General features: G+C 44.4%; 1 protein-coding gene across 2 annotated transcripts in view; it reads left to right on the plus strand.

Moving 5' to 3' along the window:
• Positions 1 to 23,651, plus strand: part of FBXW4 (F-box and WD repeat domain containing 4) — a 59,658-nt gene that overhangs the window by 12,751 nt on the left and 23,256 nt on the right. For both annotated transcript variants that reach the window (XM_066554761.1, XM_066554760.1), the window contains exons 3-5: positions 1,321 to 1,506; positions 2,675 to 2,807; positions 5,287 to 5,381. In XM_066554761.1, the coding sequence (XP_066410858.1) occupies positions 1,321 to 1,506; positions 2,675 to 2,807; positions 5,287 to 5,381 (414 nt within the window). The remainder of the gene's footprint in view (positions 1 to 1,320; positions 1,507 to 2,674; positions 2,808 to 5,286; positions 5,382 to 23,651) is intronic.

Genomic DNA, 23,651 nt, shown 5'->3' on the forward strand with positions numbered 1-23,651 from the left:
GATGACACAGAAAATCGTGACCTCTGAGGACAAATGATCAAAAAAAAAGAGGGAGACAGGTTTTTATGAGAAGCCCCACCGCTTTCAAAGCCATTTGTTCCTGAATAGTTTGAAAACTGAAAGGCTGCTCTGTAGAAGGGCTCTGGATTTGCTCGGTGTTTCTGTGGACATTGGTGCGCTTGGCAATGATGGCAGAGCAGAGACAATCTCACACATCCATGCCCCACAGGACATGAGTCCCATGTCTTTGTATCTGGCCTCACTATATCCAGAAATCGTATTTGCTGATTCTGTGTTGGCTACACAAAAAAGCAAAATCTGGAGAAAAGCTCTCACTGCCTAAGTGTGTATTGTAGCCTATTTTCTTCTATATTTTGGTTTTGTTTCAAGAATAAATAAACTTCTTGAGATGGCAGACTTAATTCAGGTATTGCATGAGTGTCTTGTCCTCTTCTTGATCTCCCAGAAGGTAAAGCATATTTTCCATATGTAACATCAATCTTCAGAATACTTTGGAATAGTTTTTTTGGCTCCACTGCTCATGGCCTGGAATCATACAATTCCATACAAACCTGCCACTGTCCCACATAAAGCAGTGGGTAGAAAGGGCGTATGGGCTCTTCTAAAATATGGGCAAGAGAAACCAAGAGTTTGCTCTACAGCTTATGGCTCAGCAGGTGAAGAAGTGTGAATGTAGAACAATATGTCCTCTGTATGATAAGCATAAATTACTTGGGTAGCCTCAGAGTGCAGGAGGCAGGTGACTTTCTGTCTGTAGGAAGACCTGTGGTATTTTGGTGACACGTACCCCTGCTTAGAGGTGTATGGAACAGTGGCAGCTTTGTGGTCTCTGCTGGGCACCAGCAAATATCAAGAGTGACTGTTTGCACCAAAAGCCTCACACTGAATGCTCTCTTAGAAATGCTCAGCATAGCTCACCAACACCAGTCTAGTTTCTTAAAAAATACAGAGCTCATGTGCAGGTTTGGGGGCCCTTAAGTATTTCCTATCTGTGTTCACTAGACTTTTGGCCATCTTCTCTTTCAGAGATTCCATGCTTCCTTTTCCTCAGCTGTGGGTTAGAAAAATGCCAGGAGTGTAATCTTCTTTTTATGTTGCTGAAGAAGCTTCACTGTGCTGCTATATTAAGCCCTGCTTTTACATGTCACCTGCTGCTCCAACTTCACTTTTCTTGAGCAGACATTTGTTTTTGTTGATATGTTTGCATATGGAATTTTTTTTCTTTTTCTGTGTGAGGTTGTTTTGTTTTGTTTTCTTCTCCCCACTCCTGCATGCTCCCAACCTGCTGTCTGTTTGCAGTTTGATGCCCTGGATGGAGCTGGATGGCGAATATCTCTACCTGTCTCAAGCGGAGAACATCCAGGCCTACCAGCTCTGTGCAGAGGGGACAGGTTTGCAGCGTCACCCCCAAGCCATCTTCTCTGGCCACCAGGAGGACGTGTGTCGCTTTGTTCTTGTCAACTCCCACATTGTCAGTGGAGGGGGGTAAGTTGGGTGAATGAAGGAGCCCGAGGGTTTTGTTGCTGAAGTTGGAAAGATTCTGTGTAACTCCAGCCCAGAGCAGAGGAGCCAGTTTTGCTACACAGCGTCCTCATGCTTGGCTGTGGTCAGCTGCTGCTGCTTCCATTCTTATAATTTTGGTTCTGGCTTGAAAAAGAACCTGCAGCAGTGAAGGAGCTGAGTTTCATACCATTGACCTTAAAAAGTGTCCTTTGCTCTGTAAACTTGTGTTGATGTCCACAGGATTGTTGAATCGGGAATGACTGATCGGGCAAACCTGACTGCTATGCAAATTTAATTTCTTTCCCTGTTAGAGCCAGGGTAGCTAGACTGTTCCAATAATCAGTACTGCTGGTTAGCTGGGACTGCATTAGTGCAGGAAGTTTTCTAGAGACAAGTGTGTGTTTATTAGACCCACTGATATAATTGTGGAGAGGGGACAAACTGCCAGGCCTTCCAGCACACACACACTTCTCCAATTCATTTTGCATTTCACTGGACTTTTACAGTTACAGCAAGTGACAGGACTTTCATTAATGGCTAAAACTATAAAAAATATGCCCAACAGTTAAGCACAGAATTGGGAGAGACAAGCATGGCTGTCTGCCCTGGGTATTGTGAGACTTTCCCCTGTGAACTATAGACCGAAATTCAGGTGAAAATGAAGGCTTGCATTTAAAATTCCAGTAACTGTGTTGGTTGAAAAAGGTCTAAATGTCTGGGTAATTAATTCAAAGCACAGCACCCTACATGGCTGCTCTGAAATGAATGAAAAGCTGAGGCTTGGACATGGGTGAGAATGTCCTCTCACTTGTTCCCTTACTCCAGCCACTCAGCATACAGACAGGATTCTGGCAAGCTCAAAGCGGTAGGGGGAGGAATGGCTGCTTTGCTATAGTTTCTGCAGCTTAACACAAAGTGAAGGGTGGAAAGATAGCCAGGAAAATTTTCACGTGCATCAGATTAGGCTTTAACTGGCCGGATGTGAAATTGCAAGAGAACAGGTGATGTGTGAAGAGTGGAGGGTTAATAATGCTGCATGAATTTCAGCTCTGTCAGAGACCAGGCCTGGTCTTTTTGTAGCACTCCAAAGCATTAGTGGAAGGTGCATGTCCAAGAGGTACAAATTCCCTGCCTGTGATTTGTTTTTCAGAGATGGAAGTATTGTCCTTCACAAGCTCCATGGCTCCTACAGTGTCAAGTTCTCTGCACATGAGCAGGAGGTGAACTGTGTGGACTTCCAAGGCGGCCTCATTGTCAGCGGCTCCCGGGACCGAACGGCGAAGGTGAGCAGGGAGTGTTTCAGCAGCTGCAGGTGCTGCTGTAGAGGTGACTTCAGAGGTCTTGTGCCATGAATATTTAAGTGTCAGCAGAACTGTTGTGAGCCCTGTACTCCTTGCAGAAGGAATGCTGACTGTCTTGGCTTATATCTCTGAAAAGATGCTTGCTCTGCCAGGCTTGTTAGAAAGAGATTTGGAAGTAATTTACAGCATCAGCTGCTGCCTTAAACTTGGAAGTGCAGAAGGCAGCAGCTGATGTTTTGCTTCTTTCCCTGTACATCCATCTACACTGTAGTGGAAATCCATGCCATTTAGTGTGAAATTTGCTGTATGGATCTCAAACCCATCCTTGTTTTGTGATTTAACATTGCAATGTAGTTTAACGTACTCTCTGCTATATATTCAATCTCTGTAAAGGATAGGATGGCCTTTTTCCAAATCTATGGTTATTTACTAATTTTTTGGTTTAGTTATCTGTGTGGGGGTTTTCATTTTTTTTTTTTCCAATGGTTCTTGGTTTGCAAACCAGGAATGAAGTTAGACTATGAGAATTGTTTGCTCCCATTTTTCTCTTCCAGCTGGCATCACTGGGTGCTGTCACATAATTTTTGGCTGTTTCTTTTTGGGGCAGGACCTTGTTGATTTTTGTCCTTCTGGATCTGGTTGGCAATGCTTTGTTCCTGTGTGGACCTGGAGAGTTGTTCATCTGAGCTGTAATCAGCTCTTTGATCAGTTTAGGAAGCTCTACACAGATGTTTCACCCTTATCCTGCTAGCATGATGCAGTACCTGTAGTATCTTCACAACCACTTGTTTCATTGTTGGAAGTGGTTGCTGTGTGTTGAATATGTTGGTTTTTTGCTCTGGGTAGGCTGATAGACACTCTTGGTCCCTGGTTTATATCATAGAGCATTCATGAAGTAACAGGAAAACCAACTAATTGCTGTTTTAGAAGAGGGGAAGCTGAAGCAAGGAAAGACTTAAGGTTCTCTTTCAAGGTTTTGTAGGAAGGGTGTGAAGCAGCATGACCCCATTTATTTTTGTTGGTCCCTCTGTACAGATGTACTCCTGAGTAAAATCACTTCCAAGTAAAGCAAGCAATGTTCCAATGCAAAAGGCAATTTTGGGATTGCTGTTTGCCTCCTGGGAGCAAGACCTTGATGCTTCTTTGTCTCACACTTCAGCAGTGCTGCTCCTCTCTGGTCTGTGGATCCTCTTTTCTGGGAGAGTGCCTTCTTGCTACTTCTCTGACAGCTGGAGGACAGACATCCTCGACCTTGAGAACAAATTCCTGAAGCCCAGAGGGGAATTTCAAGCTGTTTTTCTTAGAGCTAGTGTGAGATCTTGCCCACACAGTGCTCCCCACAGCATATACTCTGGGGATGTTCACCTCTTAATTTTTATCATCCCTTTTGTAGACTGTGTTGTTTGCGTGAATGAGACTCTTGGAGGGTGGAAGGGAATCCCTACCAACCTTTTAAAGGGGCTCTAAGTGTCTAAGCTATTGAGGGCTCTGCTGAGTGTTGATTAGGACTAAGCCCTGAAGAGCTGTTAATGTACATTCCTGTGTGATAGGCAGCAGATAGTGTGCTCTGAGCAATATTTTTAACCTGTAGGAGATAGGGATGCCTTAAAGGAGTTAAGCTTTTCTGCTGCTTTTGCTGACACTAGGTGCTAAATTCCCCGCTGACAAGAATAGCCTGCAATCCTGGGCATTATCAACAAACAAACAAATAGGGCACTCTGTGCTTTGAAGTCCTGAAGCAAAACACTGGGGGTCGGTTACAGACAACTGGAGGGCTTGAGTCCTGTGGGCCAAGAATGATGGCAAGGTGGAGAAAATGAGGGCCACTAGCAGAGGCCCCAGCAAGAATTTTGGGACCTTTATTAGGATGCAGAAACAAAGGGGTAAACTTGTGGAAGGAGATGTGTGTGTTTGTACTGTTGGGGGAGGGCAGGAATTCTCTCATACTGTCAGTGAGCAAGGGCAGCCAGTTTGAAAGCAGCCTGGGGTACACTTGAAAAACTTGGTCTAAAGCGGGGGGGTCTTATAAAAGAAGATTATTTTACAGGCTGGTGAATGATTAACTTTATACTTAATATTAATGGAAAATTTTCAGGGATGCTAGTAAGTCTTCCCACACTGTTCAAGAGAACAGGTTTGAACAAATCCTAGTTGTCATTTATTTAACTACAGAAGATGAGGAGTTTGTGTTGAGTGCTGCCCTTAGAGAGCAAGTGGTGATGGGAGTGCTCTCTCTGTTACCAATGGGGTGGAAGGTCCTTCTTATAAGCTGTCTTCAAGTGCTTGATTCTGCCAGCAATTGAAGGCTCTGCTTTCCAAAATAAGTAATTGGAATTCACAGAGGGTCTGTGGGAAGGTAAGCAAGGCAGTTTGGGCAGCTCTTCCAGCACAGTATTAGCAGCATGCATCCTACCTTCTGCAGTTTTGGGTGATGTGGCATAACATGCATCTCTCTCTTTAGGTTTGGTCCCTGTCCGCGGGCAGAGTTGGTCAGTGTCTACATACAGTGCAGACAGAGGATCGAGTGTGGTCCATTGCTATCAGCCCATTATTAAGGTAACACATCTCTTTATTCCCAATTTTCATCAGAGGGAAGTAAAGGAGTTGGATAGGCTGTGTGTCCACAAATCCTTGTGAGGCACCAATGTGACGGTTCAGGGACTTGATTTGTGTGGAGGCTGATCAGGTGCTTGTGCCTGCAGCAGGAGCTCAGGGGAGAGCATGTGGTCCTTATTTCCTATACCAGCAGAGTGATCCCCTTATAAAGAGGCCATGAAGGTGGTCCTGGGTTCCTCTTAGTGCTGCAGGTGGGACCTGTTCATTCTTTCTTGAGGAAGGAACGCTGACTTGCTAATTAGAAACAGTGAGCTGGATCCTCTTGAGATTTTTCAGTGCTGAAAAGATGCCAACTTGTATTCTCATTCTCTGGCAGGAGAGATTCTGAGTAAAAAGGTCTCTGCTTGAGAGCTGCGTGCAGTGGTTAGAACTCAGGTTTTTTTGTACGTGTTGAACTGGCAAAGATGAAGTAGAGTTCAGGGATGTGGTTTTCCAGCCTCTGTTGCCTGTAGCTCTGTGCTTCTAGTGCATAGAATGCTACAAGTACAGTTTCAGTGTGGAAGGCAAGGGCAATACATACACCAGTGTCTTCCAGGGTGTTCTTTGAAGTGCTCCTGTTATTGAGGAAGTGAAAATCTGAGAAACTCTCACTGTTAAAATTGTACACCAACTAACAGTGATCTGTCTCTTTGGTTGCCTGTTAAACTGGCCTGCATGCAAGAGAGGTTCTTCCTCAGCATACCTCAGGAAAAGGGGAAGAAGAGCTGCTGTTGCTGCTCATGTGATGTCTGCAACTGCTGAGTTTTAGGCTTGTGCAAAACCAAAATACTGTCCACAACTGCTGTCCTTGTTAGATTTCCAAGCTTGTTTTGCAGGCAGCAGAAACTCAGTGGTACAGAGCTAATGGCTTTATCAGAGAAATGACACTCCAGGCTTACTATGATTTTGCTGTTGCCTTGTTCCTTTGCTCTGAGTGTTGGAGACAATTCGTGTTTTTGAGAATAGCCATGTGTGTTAGTTCTGCTGCAAGATGTGAGAAAGAAGCCTTTTGCTGTCTTCTGTGCTGCAAGGGTCCCTTTTCTGGCAGACAGGCTCTGGCTCAGGCACTGTGGCTGGTTAGAGGCCAGTGGCATTCTGCTTCCTACTCCTAAGTGATGACCTACTGCCGTGGCCTCTTGTCAGGATGGTGTTCCTCTCCGTGGTGTGCGTGCTTGTGCACACTCTCTGTCACAATATTTACCCTCAGTCTCCCCACCTCCCCTTTCCTCCCTGCAGGGTGATAAATTGGAGGTGGTGGAACAGCTAACCCATGAACAAGTGGGCTTAAATTGTCCACTCTCATTTTTTATGAGACTGTGGACTGTACCAGCCTCTCCCACTAGCCCAGCCTACTGCACTCCCCCCTTACCCCTCCATATTTTAGGGAGGGGGGTGTGGAGAATTAGAGCCAATTAGCCACGTCATTAATTCTTCAATTTGACGGCTGATATAGCAGGGCCTGAAACACGCTGCTGACCTCGTATAATGGGAACCCTGCTCCTTAACATATTGACGATGGGAGAAGTTAATTAAAATTCCACAGAGAGAAGGTGTCGGCTAACCTATAAACCTGTCGCTTCTCAGAACAAATCGCAGCCATCCTAGAAGAGAGAGAGGATCAGAGCAGGAGGGCATGTGGTGGGGGTTGGCCAGGGCAAGGGGCAGGGGAGATGAATTTTTCACTAATAGGTTTTATTACTTGCTGTCTAATGAGCGTGAGTATCAAAAAGATAATATCTGGTTTCTAGGAAAGTCTGCTTTGGGGAGCTCTGTGGTTTCTGTTTTATTTGCAAGAGCCCATATTTCACCCATATGCATTCCTTATGCACTTATGTCTAAAGCTTTTCCTCCCTTGCAGTCCCCATCCTTCTAGCTAGAGTTTGGATACATTTGTTCCCCAGTGAGGCTGAACATGGCCTATAACCTCCACTTCCTCCTCAACATTTAACGTGACCTTCTGATTCTCCCTTCTCAATTGTGCTGATGTAAACTGAGATCTCCTCCATAAGGACAGGTAGTTCTACTGCTGTATAACTGCTGGGGAGTAAGGCTCCAACCACCTCAGTATTTTGGCCCATTGATGCTAAGAAATGGCAGCTGTGTCTACTGTGGACACACAGAGCTCAGAGCAGTTCTGTTCAGTAGGGTAGGAGCAAGAAAGGCTCCTCCAACTCTAGCCGTTCAAAATCGCTTTGGAGAAGCTGTAGTTTCCTGACCTGGAACTTCGCCAGGATTTAGACTCTCTAGAGTAGTCAGGGTGGTATTCTTACTGAACTTCAGCTGTTAATGGTGTGAAACTTTTCATCTTTTCAGTGATATCTTCCTCTGTGTGAAGCTTCTTACAAAGTATCCCATATGTTCCTGACCCACCACTGGGTTTTTGCCGTGGCTGCTGTAGTCCTGCACTGCGGGGCTGCTACTCTAGAGGACAGTGCCTGTACACTCAGGCTAAACATTAGAGACTTGTGCTCTTAGAGCACAGCTCCTCTGGTTTCAGGCATTTTCCCTTAGGTATTCTGCTTTGATTTGTCCATAGTTTCCTTGTGTCACTACGGAGATCATCCTGTAGATGTGCAGAGCTGGAGGAGGAGGCTTCCTTGTTCTTAGTGTAGTGGTGCTATTCTGGATGTTTCTAGATCTGCAAACAGAATGATTCCTGTAAGAGAGATGAGGTAGGGGGAAAGGTATTAAAAGGGTACCAAGAATATTGGATCATCTCTTCATACTGTGCAGGGGAAAACTGTGCTTTGTCCTTTACATAACTTTTTCAGCCATGGAAGTGTCTTGACATCCATGTGTGTTGTTGGAGCTTCATTGCTTTGGGGATCCCTAACAGTGCTCTCTGCAGGGTAATGGGGATGGGAGGGCATTGTGTTCATTCTGGGTTTTCAGCAACTCTGCAAAGTTATGCTGGTTGGTGTGCTTTGAATAGCAGGTCACACGTTGCATGTCTCATAAGTGACTAGAGGAGATTCTGAGAGAGTTCTTAAAGTAGGATACTTAAAATATGGGTACCTCAGCTTCTTTCAGCCACTGGTTTAATTGATCTCTGAAGCTGTCCTTCTCTATGGCTTAGTAAAATGCTGTACTTACTCTGCTTCGTACCCTAAACTACATCTCTTAGCTGCTCATAATCTTCTTCCCCCCATGAGTTCATTTGCCTCTTGAACTCTGCATCACGCAGATGTTAAACTTTCATTTACTGGTGCTTGCTGCAGTGACTTATTTGTGCTCAGGGACCATGGCAAGCCTAAGTGCAGTGGACCAATTCAAATGTGCAAAGTGAGGCAAACTCGGGAGTTTCTGGTAGAGCAGTGGAACCTTCATGCTTTCTGGTTCCCTGAGGTGGCAGCAGCCAGGGAAGAGATGGGAGCAGTGTACAATGTAAACTGGAGGGGAAAGAAAAGAGTGCACCTTCATGTTAGATTCATTATGAATCTTGGATCCAGATTTTTTTTGTGTTGAATTTGAAAAAGTACTCAGATCTAAGCTGACTTCTCCTGCCAGGCCTGGCCACTGGCATTTGCTATTTTCATTTTTAAATATTTAAATATTTGTCATGAGATGCTGTACTCAAAGTGTGTCAGATTTTAAAGGAAGCAAAGAGAAGACAGAGGCACACAGATGGTTTCCAACGTGTGACTGTAGATGAGCAGCAGGATGCCAAGTTTCAGCTGTAGGTAGAGAGCTAGGAAACCCCTGGTACACTCTGGGGCAATCATAAAGTGCCCTACTGTGACAGAAGCATGCTTTGGGTGTGTAAGCCCAAGAGACAGTCTCTTGTTTTCTGACTTTGTCATTAGTCTGCTGCAATAGATGACCTCTCCTTGTGGATATTGCCTTGGTGAAGTGCAAGTTAACTGCAGAGAGAATGAAAGTTTGTACTGAAGACTAGCTGTCTGCATTGGATGCCTAATTTAAAGGAAAATATGTACTTACATGAACAGCTAAATTTAAAAAGCCGGGCTGGCTCTTCTGTTTATGCAGTGTTGTAGTTGAGACCCAACTCCTGTGTTTAAACATGCTGATTTTAACCTAATTGCCTCTCCCATGGATTATTATGAGGAAGTAATATCTGAGGAGATCTCTGCTTCTACGGACAACTTCAGGCAAATTGTGAAACATGCCCCAAACTCATTGGGGAAAGGAAGGAAGAGAAAGGTTACTTTACTGAATGGGCCTCTCTTCCATTGGGAGCGATGAAAATGATTAATATTGAGGGCTTCTTTCTAATGGCTATCTAGAAACTTCTTGTGAAAGAGTAACAATTTGATCTTGCAGGTTGCCTGAGAGCAAAACAACCCACTTGAATCAGAGCAATTTTGCAGTGGTTTTAACTGTGCAATTGAAGCCCTAATGGGTAGAAGTTAAAATGTTGGATAATGTTCCCCTGCCCTCATTTCTTACTCCGATTTTATCAGCAGGTTTCCCCTACTGCATATCAAGATGAGCTGTTGGCTGTAGTGTGCTCTGCTTTGACCTTGCTTTGTGCAGTTAACCTCTCTGAGTCTGCTAGGACTTGGGAGAAGTAACTGAGTTTTGTTGGGGTTTGTGCATTGCCAGCAAAACAGCCGGCAGCAATAGCTCTGCTGTCCTTGGGGATCTTCCCAGAGCCTGGTCGGTTTGAATAATTGAGAGGGGACTCTGACCTGCAGCTGTTTCTTAAGCAGGGCAGGAAGAACCTGCTCAACTGTGAGATCCCAGAGTGGACGTGCAGAGTTAGTGGTGGCATTAACTGCCATCTTTTACTGACCTCAGAGGGCGATCTGGATGTGGGTTTCTAGGTATATGCAATAGTCATAACTGACTTGGTGCTCTTTCACCCTAAAGCTGAGGAGCAGGAAATGAGTATCAGTTTCTCCCCTCTGGAGCTAAAATGACACCTGTGTCTTATCCATTTGCTCTGACTGTTCCCTTGATGTTGGGAGGAAGAAAGACTTTGTTTTACCTTCTTTCATTGTATGATAATAGCTCTATTTGGTCTTCTTCACGTGGGTGAACACACGAACATGCATGTTTGTTTTCCCTCTCCTCATAGAAATGTTTGCATATTTGTTTGTTTCTAGAATTGAGAAACTGCAGCTTACCTTTCTTCCCTTCAGTTTCTTTCTTTTGCCCTCTAAAACTCACGTGATTGATCGCTTCCTCCCTTTTTGTCACTTTTGGCCAATACTCTAATGTATATATTTTCTGTGACTGTGTGAATTGTCTCACTAGTGGTTGCAGGCAGGTGAGCAGGTTTTGGAAGGCAGTAGCTGACTGAATTGGAACGCAGACATCTGTTTCTAATTGTGTTGAGCTGTGTTGCATATTGAATTTTTTTTCCTCCCCCTGCAGTTTTTTATCATTTTTCCCCTTGCTTGAGGGGAAAGTCTGTCTCAGAAAGCTTGGAGGAAGCATCTTTCTTGTGCTGCATGGTTTGCACAGGAGAATCCATGACTGTTTAATCGATGTGACAGAAGAAACTTAGTTGAGGGAGCTGGCAACCTTATGGTTTGAGGTTTCCATTTCCAGTTTGTGATTGTTTTCTCTTTGCTTTTTAAGTTCGCAGGGGGAGAAGGTAACTTCACCAGACCTTGGCTGCTGTTTACCTTTGCTCGGTTGTGCAGTGTGCCTTTGTTTTTCCACCTTTGATCAGTGTCCTGCCAACAGATAATTTAGCAATTGCATCCTAGGGTGGAAGTGTGGAGTTAATGTTAAAATTAGGGTTTTTTTCCTTTCCTTACTTCTGTGGCTGATGGAGCAGAGAAGAAGAGAGGGGAGGTGAAGGGGGCCATAAATTCTAGACCTGGTGTTTCTGTTCCTTGTAGAGAAATGAAAGCCTCTGATGTCTCTTCAGCACTTTCATTAACATTTAAATTAAGGGTTTGTTTTTCAGGTGGCTTCAGTCGAAGCCCTTTCATAGTCTGACACATGGAGGCTGTTCTCTCTCTCCTTTTCTCTCCCTCTTTCTCCAGCGTGCATATCAGTGTACAATAGTAATCACTGTTTTATTTTTTTTTTCTGATCTCTCAGGAGGGCAGCGACCTGACAAGCTGTACCAGAGGTTCAAAGAGAAACAGAAATGGAGTGCAAAGGTAGATGAGCAGGAGGATGCCAGGTTTCACTCCTACAATTAGAGTGGTGTCTGTTCCCTCCCCGCCTTTCAAATGACTGCTTTTGGGGGCGGGGAGGGACACAGAGGGATGGACCTTTCTTGCGCGGTGAGAACCCCAGGTGCAGATGCCTCTAAGCAGGCTCAGCTTCCACCGTTACTCCTCCCAGATGAGGCTGAACCTGTCACTCAGAGGATGCAAGCTCATGCCCTGAGGTGGGAAGTGAAGCTGTAGTGTCCTAAGATAGCAGCCTGACCCTTCTAAAGGAGTGTTGATTCATTCTGAGGACAGCAGGAGACTGGCCCTCAGCCTGCCATTGGCATTTGAAAGGAGGGTGATAGTGGAGGATATTGCCCTGAAGTAAAGGCAATATCTGTCTTTTGTGCTGTAGGGCTTAACTAATGTCTGCTCTGAGCACAGCAGCTTACAATGTCTGAGGTGTCAGTTTGGATCTTGGCTTGCAACGACCTAAACCAGACCATGCCTTGCCATGGCTAAGCAGTTGGTTCAACATCAAGAAAAAAAAAGCTGTTTTCCACGTGCTTCAACAGTTGTGAAAAAGCCAAGGAACAAAGGTATAGTTTTAGGAATGTCAATGACTTGCAGTTGGGAAGCAATGTAGTAGGGTTTGTGTAAAGACATGAATCTTTGTCCCAGAGCTCTTTTGAAATCTTCCACTTCTCATCTCTTACCCAGCTGGTCACCACTCGTAGGCTGTTACCTTCTGCAGGCTGTCTGACAGGAATGGGGGACTCCAGTAGCACTGCACTGGTACCTTTTAGCTAAAAGACAGAGGAAAATGAGCCAACACATGAGCAATGTTTAGCATAAAGAAACTTGCAGCTTGGTTGCTGTGACTGTTCCACTTTCTATGGCTTCACTATACTGCCACCCCAAATTTGTTCTCCTTTCACTAAAACCTTCATCCAGGTGGGCTTTAAAGAATGCCAACAGGATGAGAGCAGCAAGCTGGCATGGGATCAGGAAGGGTTTTCCCTGAATGACAGTAGTTAAGGTGCATGAAGAAGAGTGTCAAAAATTTAGGATTCTTCAAGACTGATCATAAGTGTGCCAGTGGTGTCTATGACTTACACCCACCGTGTGGCTCTTCTGGAGGACCTAATTCAAAGTCATGCACTTGCAGAAGCATCCTATATATGCTGAATAATGTTCCTGTTATGGAGTTTGGATTTTTTCCTTTCCTTTTTATGTGAACTATCACAGAATGTAGTCTGTCATTTCTTGTGTCACTTGTCAGGTTGAAGTATTATGTCTGACTGTTCTGAGTGTATGGTGATGACTCAGTGAGTGATGCAGAACAACCTTCAGAGGCAGTTGATCTTGTCCATGTTCCAAGTGCTCTCGAGCTGTCTGGTGGGATGTGCTTCTCTGATCCCATCTGACCCAAGCTCTAATTGTTTTGTCTTCATCTCGTAGTTCTGGCAGTGCACATGGCTCCTACCTCCTCTCTGTGAGATATTTCTGTGTAGTCCCAAAAACTGCCACCATCAGCATCATCTTGGTATCTTCATCCTGTATCATGCAAGGGGGGAGTCAGAATGTCTGCTCTGCACTATTGGCATCTGTCCACTCTTGCAGGTGCTTCAGCTTTTGGAGACTCAGAGATTCACATCTACTGAGTTTTTCTTCAAGACTCTCTGTTGGATGGTGCTGACCATGTTTGGTGAAACCCACAGCCCACGCAAAGATATCAGCAATAGGAAAGAGGATGCTTAGTATTTGTCTCACAGTGTCCTCTATCGCGGCTTCTGAGCCACCTCCAGTGTTGCTCACTCTGTAACTTTTCAGTGAGAAATGCTTTTAATTTAAGCTCTTCTGAGGCTGCATGCCAGCACAGAGCTCTGCTTGGCTGCCCTAGTGGTACCTGGGGCAAGCGTGCTGCAGCACTAGCTGGGGTAACTCCTACTAATTTGCTGTGGAAGCTCCACTGTATTTATGGGTGGAGAGGACAGGGGGATGCTTGCTCTCCCACCTTCCCCCATGTTGTCTCAAAAGTCCTTGGTGCATCTTTGATTAGGTGTAGGTCAGAAGATTTTCCACATCGTGACCTTAATAACTGGGGTTGATTGGCAGGCAGTCTGCGGAGAGGGAGCAGCCTGTCCCTTTCATCTCCCTTGGTGCTGTGCTGGGACAATGGGCCAGCATATTTTCCTTGTTGTTCCTCATTTGAAAAGGGTCTGGTATCTCTACTAGGTACCTGTGACATGGGGGTCTTGATTGGGGTCTCATAAAGGGCCCTGTCACTGTGTCCAAAGGCCAGGAATACAAAGGCGGTCAGTGGGTGGGGGTCTCAGCTGACCACTGAAGAAGGGAGGGGAGGGTCCTGGAAGCAGTGGAGGGAGAAGCAACCCCTGATGGGAGACTTTAAAGGGGGGAGGGGGGGAGGAGGCGGCCCATTTTTGTCCCGAACTCATCAAGCACATCTGCAGAATTGTCCCAGCCTCTGCCTCCCAGTTTCAAAAGAAAATGATCGTTTGATAAACCGTCCTGATTCACCACTTTCTCACAAGGGAGGGAGACCCACCTTTGACCTCTATGATTTCACATTGGGCCCAGCTCCCCCCCATCCAATTGCTGGAGAAACTTTGAAATGCATCCCTTGTGCTCCCTTTCCTTCTCCCTCTTTCCCTTTACTCTCCCTTCCCCTTGCTATTTTTTTTCTCTTTAGTCCCCCTCCTCCTCTTCCCACCACCCCCACCTTCCCCACTCTCCCGCTTTGTAAAAAAGCAGGCGTACTGCTTTGGAGTTTAGGCAAGTAATTAGTAAAATCTTTTCTGCAGCACAATAAAACCACAGCCCTTGGCCTGCATATTCCCACAATTTACATACTTGCGGGCATTTGAGAAAACAAGTGGTATTCCCAGTGCATCGTTGCCTATGAAAATCATTTGGAAGGCAGGGAGGGGAGGGTGCTGAGACCCACTCGCTCCTGCGAGCTATAGGAATGTGCATGAATATATTAAAATGTTTTCACACAATGCTTGTATTTTCCAACAGGAGGAGGCATCTTCTGGATGAAAGGCGGCTGGCCCAGACACAGGCCTCTTCCAAACGCTCTTTCCCACTCAGGGTTTGTTTGCATGGACCAGATAGAGAGGGGGCCTGGAAGGGGAAGAAGGGGCAAGGCTGCTATCCATGAAGAGTAAATCTTTGTGTGCCTCTTACCCGCTCCCCATTTGTGATCCCAGAAAGTCAAATTATGAGGGAATTGTGTCTGTAGAGGGAGGCAGGAAGGGAGATCATCAGGACTTTCTGCAAAAGCTTTTGGAGGCATTGCACTTTCTGCAAAAGCTTTTGGAGGCATTGCAAATGTAGAGAGGAAATAGCTTGTAATGGACCATATAGTGCTGTGACCAATGGGATTCAGAGGCTGCAGCAGGAAATGACTGAGAGGGAGCTGACCATCTTGAGCAGTATTAGCAAAGTGCCTATTAATAACAGAAAACACTCTTGCAGTACTTTTCCATCTTTATCTTACTGTCAAGAACAGGCTACTCAATGCTCAGTCTGGGCAGCGTGTCCAGCTGTTCTTTTTCCAAGAGGGCGGTTTTTCCAGGCAGTGCCACCAGTGGAACCCAGCAGTTTCCAGTCCTTTTCAATCAGGGCCCACTTAGTTGTTTTTCCTCCAAAGAGGTTCTTTGGTCACTTTCTACTTACAGGATGTTGACAACAGGTGTGTGTTGAAACTTGTATCTAGAGAGTGTAGATCTATGATTTCCTTTCGAACAGACAAGAACTGATGGAGAAAATTGAAGTGAAGGGAGGGAGAGGCTGAACACAAGTAATGAATAGCTTGGCTTAGGAACAGGGTTTGTATGTAGGGAAGACTGTGGGTTCAGATCCAGGAATACTGTTTTATTTGAGAATACTGGGGCAGGCTTCAAAGAGGCTTTGCTTGGAGGTAGGATGGTGGCTGCATTTTTTATTATTTTTGTTCAGTAATAGTCTTTTGGTGACTTTGAAATTTCTGTGGGAAGTGGTGTGGCACCAGCAAGGACATCTGGATGCCTTTTCCCTATGTGGTGCCAGCTCTTCTGGGTGAGTAACCTGTCCAGATGGGTTCTACCCTGAGGTTTTACATGTCTGTCCAGCCACAGCCATGGCAGCACAAACTTATGGATGCCATGAAGAGTTATTCCAAGGCCTATGCTACCCATCTGAAGTCTCTGCTCTCCTGAACGAGTTTTCAGAACACAGAGTCCCAGAACAAGGCATAAGCCATTCAGAGAGGAGTGGGAATGCATTACTGAGAATTTCTCCTCAGCTGAGCCACCTCTTCATGTCCTTTCTGACCAGACTCTCACTGTGACAAACGAGACAAAATGTATTCCCCAAGACCTACAAGGAGCTAAACAATTTTGCATCTAAAAACTTTTTGCAAAAGAGTATTCTGCATGGCAGTGTTCCTAAATGGATCTGCAGAAGTAGCAAAGCTCTGTGATGCTGTTGCTCCTGGCTGGCCTCCACTGGTCCTACTGGTGTTGGTCATGGTGCAAAGGTCTCTAACCTTTTGTTGGAAACAACCAACAACCTAACTTGCAAGAGGGCTTACTTCTTATTTTTAATTATTGCCTTCCCAATTCCCTGCTCCTCCCCTTCATCTTTCTGCATTTCTTAAAGAGGCAGTGGAGGGAAAAAAGCTTTGGTTTTTGTTTGGGAAGGGGGTTAGCAAAGGCGACATGGCCCCTGCAACCTCTCATAGGGGTGTCTTGTCAGGGCGCGGCACGGAGGGCACAAACAGATCATAACCTTTAAATGAAAATGTGATGGAGGGGAGAGATGAAAGCAGTGAAACAAATTAGATACATCTAGAGGGGGTGCTCAACTGGAGAAAATTAGCATTTCTTCCTAATTGGAGTGCAGGGCATTCCATTACAGGGTTTCATTACAAGGAGGGAAGCACTGGGCCTCTTTAGAGGATTCCCCCCTGCCCTTGGTTTTTCTAGAAGTAAAAAAAAAAAAAAAAAAAAAAAAAAAAAAAAAAAAAAAAAAAAAAGGGAGAGAAATGCAAAAGTACTGAATTTATCAGAGTAAAACTTTCAGACTGCTGCAGGAGGAAGAATTATAGTAAAGCACCAGTTCTTTATTTATTAAGGCAAGAAGGTAATGATTGTGTACACATGAAGGCAGTTGCTAGTCCTAGTTTCCTGAAGGAAACTAAAAAGTATACAGGAGGCTGCAGGTGATTATAACTTTCTGATTCAAGTTTTGATTGCTGAATCAAATTTCTAGACTATCCAAAATGGACTAGTTTGTTTGAAGCAAAGGGATATGTTTTTGATTATGATCAATGGAGTCAATTCAAGCCTGCTTTATACTGCATATCAAGCCCATGCTGCACAAAACACACTTGTTTAATGTGTATTTGCCTGGTTCTACCTCTATCTAGAGCTGTTGTATCCAACAGAAATTTCCACATATCCATGGGAAGACAGGCCAACTTCCAGCACAGAATGTCTGGTGGGCTTGTGCACAGCTTTGTGATCCAAATAGCTTGTGCCAGCTTGAGGAACAGGCAGACATGGATGTGCTTTGTATGTACATCTGTATGTATGAATGGGGGCAAGGAGTAACTCAGAGAGAATTCAAGGGACAAGGTTTTACATTGCATTTCCTGGTTAGAAGTAGAGGGGGACAGTTTCTTTTTTCCAAGCATGGAATGGATTATTTATCAGTCAGTGCTCTCAGGAAAGGCTGGGGGAAGAGGAGAAGGGGGAGTGGTATGCAATGTATGTTGCTCTTCCAATCTACAGTTACAAACTTTTCTGTTCCAGCTCAGGAGAGAGAATACATGAGTGTATCAATAAAGATTTTAGGAAACTACTGAAGGAAGGGTTCTGTCTACAGAGAAGGTGTTTCCTGGCAGAGGGGGAGATGTTTGCAGCAGCACTGCCTTCATCCTGGGCAGGCTCTGTCATCTGTGTGCTCAGGATGAGGTTGCAGATGGTATGAATTTACAGAAGTCATAAATGTAAATCTCTGACTTATCACTTAGTGCTGAATTTTGGCATTTTGACACAGAACATAGCACTGCCCACAGGAATATCTTCAGGCTTAGAGAAAATACTGATAAAAATGAAAGCATGGCTCAGAGATGGGCTTCTCCTGTATTAGGTCTGGCACATATCAGGAGGATGATGTCTCCCATTGCAACATGTTCTTTGCCACTTCAGTCCTCACAGAAGATGCTTGGCAGACTGTTTAAAATAAGGCAAGAGGGAACAGGACCAGAGAGGCTGAAATTTGGAAAGGAGCAAATGAGTAACCCAAGATAGTCATCCTTGAAGGGAAACCAGTTCCTCTGAAGAATGGGAATTTCTCCTCTGTGTGTGCATTTGGCTTGAATGCTAATACACTTTCAAATGGAGCATGCCAGAGTGCCTCTTGCCTGTAGCTAAGCTTCAGTTTCCTTGGCTTGCTGGCATCCTGAATCTCTGCTGTGAGTTGAATCGGACACTGGAAACGTGGACGGAATTGTGTGGCTCTGGCTCTCTTCTTGGCTCCATTGCCTCTGGTTTCTTTTCAGAGCAGTGTGAGACTGTTACAGACTGGAAGGCAGAGTGGAAAGTCTGTTCTTTCTGTACAGTGTTGCCTGTATTGTGTTCTGTGGTTCATTATCTAGGATTTGTCAGGTCTTCTCTACCTTCCCTCCCAGCTGCATGGAACACAACCACTGCAACCACTTTCTTCTTCTGAAGAGGTGTTGTGGGCTCATGATGCTCCATTCACCATCCCTACATGTGGGATGTACTCTTACTGCTTTGTAGGCATCCTCACACTTAGCAGGTGCAGGGCTAATTTGCGACCAGGTATTAAAGCCAGCTTTTAATGTGCATTGCCTGTCTAATCCTATCCTGTCTAATTAGTAAATTCTTGTTCTTTCCCCTCTGAGATTGAAGTACATATTCCTTTAAGTCTAACCGTCCATCAAAGAGGACTTGAATGAGGCCCTGCTATGGTTGGTAGACACAGGCAGCTAATGACAAGAGAGAGCCCATTTCCTTTGTGAGGAGAGACCTGTACCAAGGTGATTTATAGTCCCAAAGATTTATTAGTGTGGGGGCTGAAGAGTCTTGCAAGCTGGAACCCAACAGCTTAGGTTTCTTTCAGGGGAAAAAGAAAGCTGTGTACCTCTTCCCCACTCCTGAAAGAAGTGAACTCCTCAGTAGCAGCAATTGCTGCTATTGCTGTGTTTAATCTCTTCCTTCTGATGGAGCTGTGTTGAGCTTTACACCTGTGCTTTATTCAGTGACCTGCTTTGGCTGTTCAGGCTGATTTAATGAGGGATGGGGATGGAGCAGGACTGTCTGATTGAAGAGTTTCTCCCTTGCATCTGATTTTCTGTCTTGGCCTAGAGCATGTTTTCATTTTCTGTACACTTCCTCTGGATTTTCTCCTCTTTGACAGTCGAGAAGCAAGGGAGCCTGCTCCAGATATTAGAAAAGAGTAATGTTTCTCTAACATCTGTTTTCTGATGGTCACAGAGCATAAGGTTGTGGAGGTGAATAATGACAGCAGTTTTGAAAGTGATTTTGTAAATTCTTGAATGGCAGGTTCATAATGAGGGACTAGATGGGGATACACTCTTTAAAATTCTTAATACAGAAACTGTGGGTGCAAAGTGAATGACCACAGAAGGTTGCCAAGCTTACATGTTCTTCCTGAACAGCATCTGCCAGTACCACTGGAGATGAAAAAGTTGAGCTTGATGGGCCATGGCTTGACAAAAGTGAGCATTTCTCCTCTTCTTCTGGCTGTGGTGGGTCAGTCCAGCATGCTTCTACCCCAGCATTTGGTATTCAGCAGAGGTCAGTAGTAAATGTCTATGGAGAATGTAAGAAACAAGAGCAAAAGATCCTTTCCTGCCTATTCCTTCCCAGCTTCCAACGAGGAGAGGTCAGGGTTTCCCTGGCTAGAGTTTTCATCTGGACCATTGTTTCTTTCATATTTGCAGAAGATAGCTCTGTGAGCAGCTCATCTTTTCTTTCTGAATCTGTTAATGTTCTGGGCTTCACAGGCTCCTTTTAAATTCAGTCTTGTGTCCTGAAGAAGAAACGTGTTGTTCCATTTTTAAACCTTTTGCCTGATTGTCCTATGTGGTTATACAGTGAATGATTTCTCTCTCTGGATACCCTTCACTCTGTTTAAAGTTTTAATATTTTTCCCAAGCTGCCCCAACTCTAGTATTGATGGCCTTGTGTGAAGCAGTAGCAAGCCACAACTTGCAGGTACTTGCTGGCCAGTTGTTGTTTGGAGTGGAGTTCAGGCATCCCTGAGCTGTGGTAAGCTCATCACTTCCTCCCAGTGCAGCCTCTGATTGGAGCCCACAGAGATGCAGCCCAACATGAATTGATGGCCATGTAATTGGTTCTTGTGTATTCACATGATAAAAGATGAGTGACAGTTTTGACTGGGACACTTGTAACTGGCTGCAGAATCAAATACTGGTGTTTGAGTAATGTGCTCATTTCAGTGTAGGACGTGTGAGTGAGCTTGGTTTTGGCATTTCTTTGTGTGGGTGTTTGACTTAAGTAGAAATTGTTCTTTTAATAGCTGTGTTTTTGGATGTGACTTCCTAAATTCTCAGAGCACATGGAAATAGGGCAAGCAATGGAAAGGAAAGGAGGGAACTGTGGTTTCACACTCCTACCCACAAAACTGCCTATGCATTTAAAGCTTCCAGACTTCTGTTCCTTGAAGTCTTAGGGGATTGACTGCCAGCAGGTTGTCCTGCTTCACCTGGACAGCAGCTTTCTGAGTGGCAGGAGGCAGTGTGGTACTTAATATCCCTTTATCAGATATTTTTTGTCATCAAAGGACAATGTATGTTAGGGAGTCCTCTTTTCCATTGCAGACTTGAGATGTGTGCCTGAAGAGTCTTTTTATCAGTCCTTTCTAATGCAATCCTTTCCCTCTTATACCATTTTATGTGTAATTTTTTCCCAATATACTGACATAAAGCATTGTAATAAATTATTGCTAATCTTCTTGTCTTATCCTTTCCCTATGTCTGCGCTATCTATTTTGCCTGATCACTTTCCTATCTTCATTTGGCTTATCTCAGTTATTAGTGAAATGTAATAATTCTTAGCCTGCCTTGCAGGCCAGCCTGATTACAGATACTGAAGGTGATAATCTGTGCTGTGAAACTGTACCTTATTGATGTCAGCATGGTTTGAACTCTGGCTTCTGCAAAACTTTTCCAGCGAGTTTTTGGGTGGTTTGGGATCCATGTGGGACGTGGCCACTAAACTTCTTTGTGCCTTAGATGTGTATTATCTGTTAATGAAACCTTGTATGCCTTTCTCTGCGTGCAGGGCTGGAGCTTTCTGGCCTGACTGCCAGGTTTGATTTCTCACTCTGGTGCTTGCTCACAACCAAGCATGCCCTGAACCTGCAGATGGGGAGGAGGGGTTTTATTCAGGATCTTGGTTGCTTAGGGCTGAAGAGTTGACATGCTCCAAACACGTAGTATGAAAACCCTGAAGCAAATCATATTGTGGAGAGTGGAGAACTGGGGAGGTGGAAGCTGCCCAGAGCTTTAGGGGCAAGTGGATTAAGGTTGTTGCAAGCGTGTCCACGTCAGGACTGGAATGATCAGCACAGGAAAGCTCTAGGAGTCATTTCATGGCTGAGTTAAACGCAGATGAGGCTTTGCTTCCCTCCTCCACAGAGCACCTGTGTCTCCATGCCTCAGTGTCCTGGCCCTCTCTGTGTGTAACATGTGCTCCATATACATGCCTTTCCCCTTTCACCTTTTCTTTGACTTCTTAAAACCCTCTGAACATTATTTCCCTCTCCCCTGACGAAGAACTCATTTAGACTTAATTTGTAAATAGTTTGAATATCACAAGGCAGAGGAGGAAGATCAAGCACACTGCTTTTGTGATTTGGGTTCTTTCCCCTAAAAGCATGAACAAGTACAACTCCTGCCTCTGCATGGTATTGAGAAAGAACTGCTGCACCCTGTGTGCTGAGATAAGGAAAGTATAAGTTTGACTCCTCTTCTTCCTCACCATCTTGATTACTTTTTTCAAAATTCTCTGAATGTTATAGTTTGAATTTTTATACATGTGTCTCTATGGCAAAAGGAAAAAGACAAAAATAATTTGTGGCTTGTGGCACCAGTAAAAGAGATTCCTTCCACCTCCACTTTTAAACTGAAGCATTCTTGATTTTTAGTTGTTCTGGCAGACCTGAAAGGATTCTCCCTTCCCCCTGACCTCACTGGCATGCATGGATTGCTGCTTATTGAAAAGTAATTTTCTGTCATAGATTCTAATGGAAAAGTTTATATAAAATGTCATTCTATATATATATGCTTGCATTTTTAAAACAATACTTGTTAACTGAAAATTTGCCAGTCACATCTGAAAAAATACTGGGATTGGTCTTGGCAGTCCCAAACCTTAAAAAATAGAAAGGTGGTATTTTATAAATAGAAGAGATTTTCTTCTTTTGCATCATGATTCTTTAAGCATTTTCTACACATGAGCAAATATTTAGACTTTTGTCCAAAGCAGTGACAACTGGAATATTAAATCAATTCCACATGTCCTCTTGTAGGGTGTGAGGTTATAAGAAGAAAAAGCCCTGGACACTATAAGGTTTGTGATAAAGTGTGAGCAGAGATGACATTACATATCTTTTCCCACCGGTGCAGGGAGTGTTCACTCTTTCTCTGCACAGGCTTGAAATTGGCCTGGTCAACATGGGCCTGCTTTTGTTCATTCTTGGTGTCTGCTGCTTAGATGCTGGCATGGATTTCACAGCAAGCATACTTTGTCCAGAGGTGTCAAAAGTTGTTCTAAGGAAAAGTCTTGAGAATTGATGGGTCAAAGGCACACAGTATCTGGCTGAACTCCTCTGTCTGTGGCAGGTACTTAAGGCATCTTGGGTGAGGCTGAAATAAATAGGATTGAAATTGAAAAATAATCTTTTCTGGAAGAATCTTTCATAAAATGTGATAGAAATAGATATGGCATGAAAAGAAACCAGAATCATGGGGTTGAATCAGGCAATTTGCTTCTCTAGTTTGCAACCTGCTGCAGCATTGTGTCACTGTTGTATTTTAGGCAGCTCAGAAATTAAAAGTCTGTGCCCTGGGGGTTGTGCTGCCTGCCTGCTCCCTTCCTACAATTGGAGTCCCTGAGGATCTCCTTTCCTTGTTGTCAGGATTGTTGTAATTGCATCATCTCCTAGGGCTTGCTCAGCACTCCAGCGTACCTGTCCTTTGATAATAGTGGCATCTTTTCACTTCCCCGCTGGGTCTTCACCTGGTCTTCATTGCAGAATCAGGACCAAGCTTTTAGATTATGACAATTCTTGCTTTCTAGTAGGATATTGCAATCATAAGAGACACAAGGTGGGTTTTTTAAAACTTTAAAATCAAACAAAAAATCCCCCAGACCCCATTGCACTGAAACTGTGATGATTAATCCAGCTGAGCAGCAGCTCTACCTTGTCTACAAGACCTGACAAGTCAGGACAAGCATTTCTATCCTGAAGGCAATGGTGATAATTCAAAAAAAGCATAGATGCTAACAAGTCCTGAGAATCAGCAGAGGCAGCATGCCACACACAGGATGCCAGTTTCTGGTTTGTGGGACATCTGACATCAGTCTGATTTAACACAGGAACGATACACTGGTGGCCAGGTTTTTTGAAGCCACATGCAGCAGGTTTCCTGGTAGTTTTATGTAAAACAAAAGTCTTGTAGCAGAAAGAGAGACAGAACAAGTAAGGTCCCACTATGAAAAACAGTTTTGGTTTGCTAATGGGAGATGCCTCAGCAAAAAGAGAACCTGGAGCCTTTTTTGCTGTCCTCCTGGTTATGGTTGCCTGACTTTTGGAGCAGATGCTGCTTGAGTTTACTTTATGATGATTTTTCTCAGCAATAAGAGTTCTTACTCTGTCCTTCTCGCAGTTCTTGCTATCCTATTTGGGACCTGCACTGTCCAGCTTATTCTCCCTGGGTCTATTGCCTTTTTAAATCTCAGTGTGAAGGTACTAGACTAGAAATCCTGTCCTGGGAGCATAGGCTACACCAGGCCTTCAAGAATTGTGTCATGCATCGCACCCCTTCACATGCTTCTTTTGTGCATGACTGGATCTC

This window comes from Molothrus aeneus, chromosome 8 (genome assembly GCF_037042795.1).
Source record: "Molothrus aeneus isolate 106 chromosome 8, BPBGC_Maene_1.0, whole genome shotgun sequence".
NCBI lineage: Eukaryota > Metazoa > Chordata > Aves > Passeriformes > Icteridae > Molothrus > Molothrus aeneus.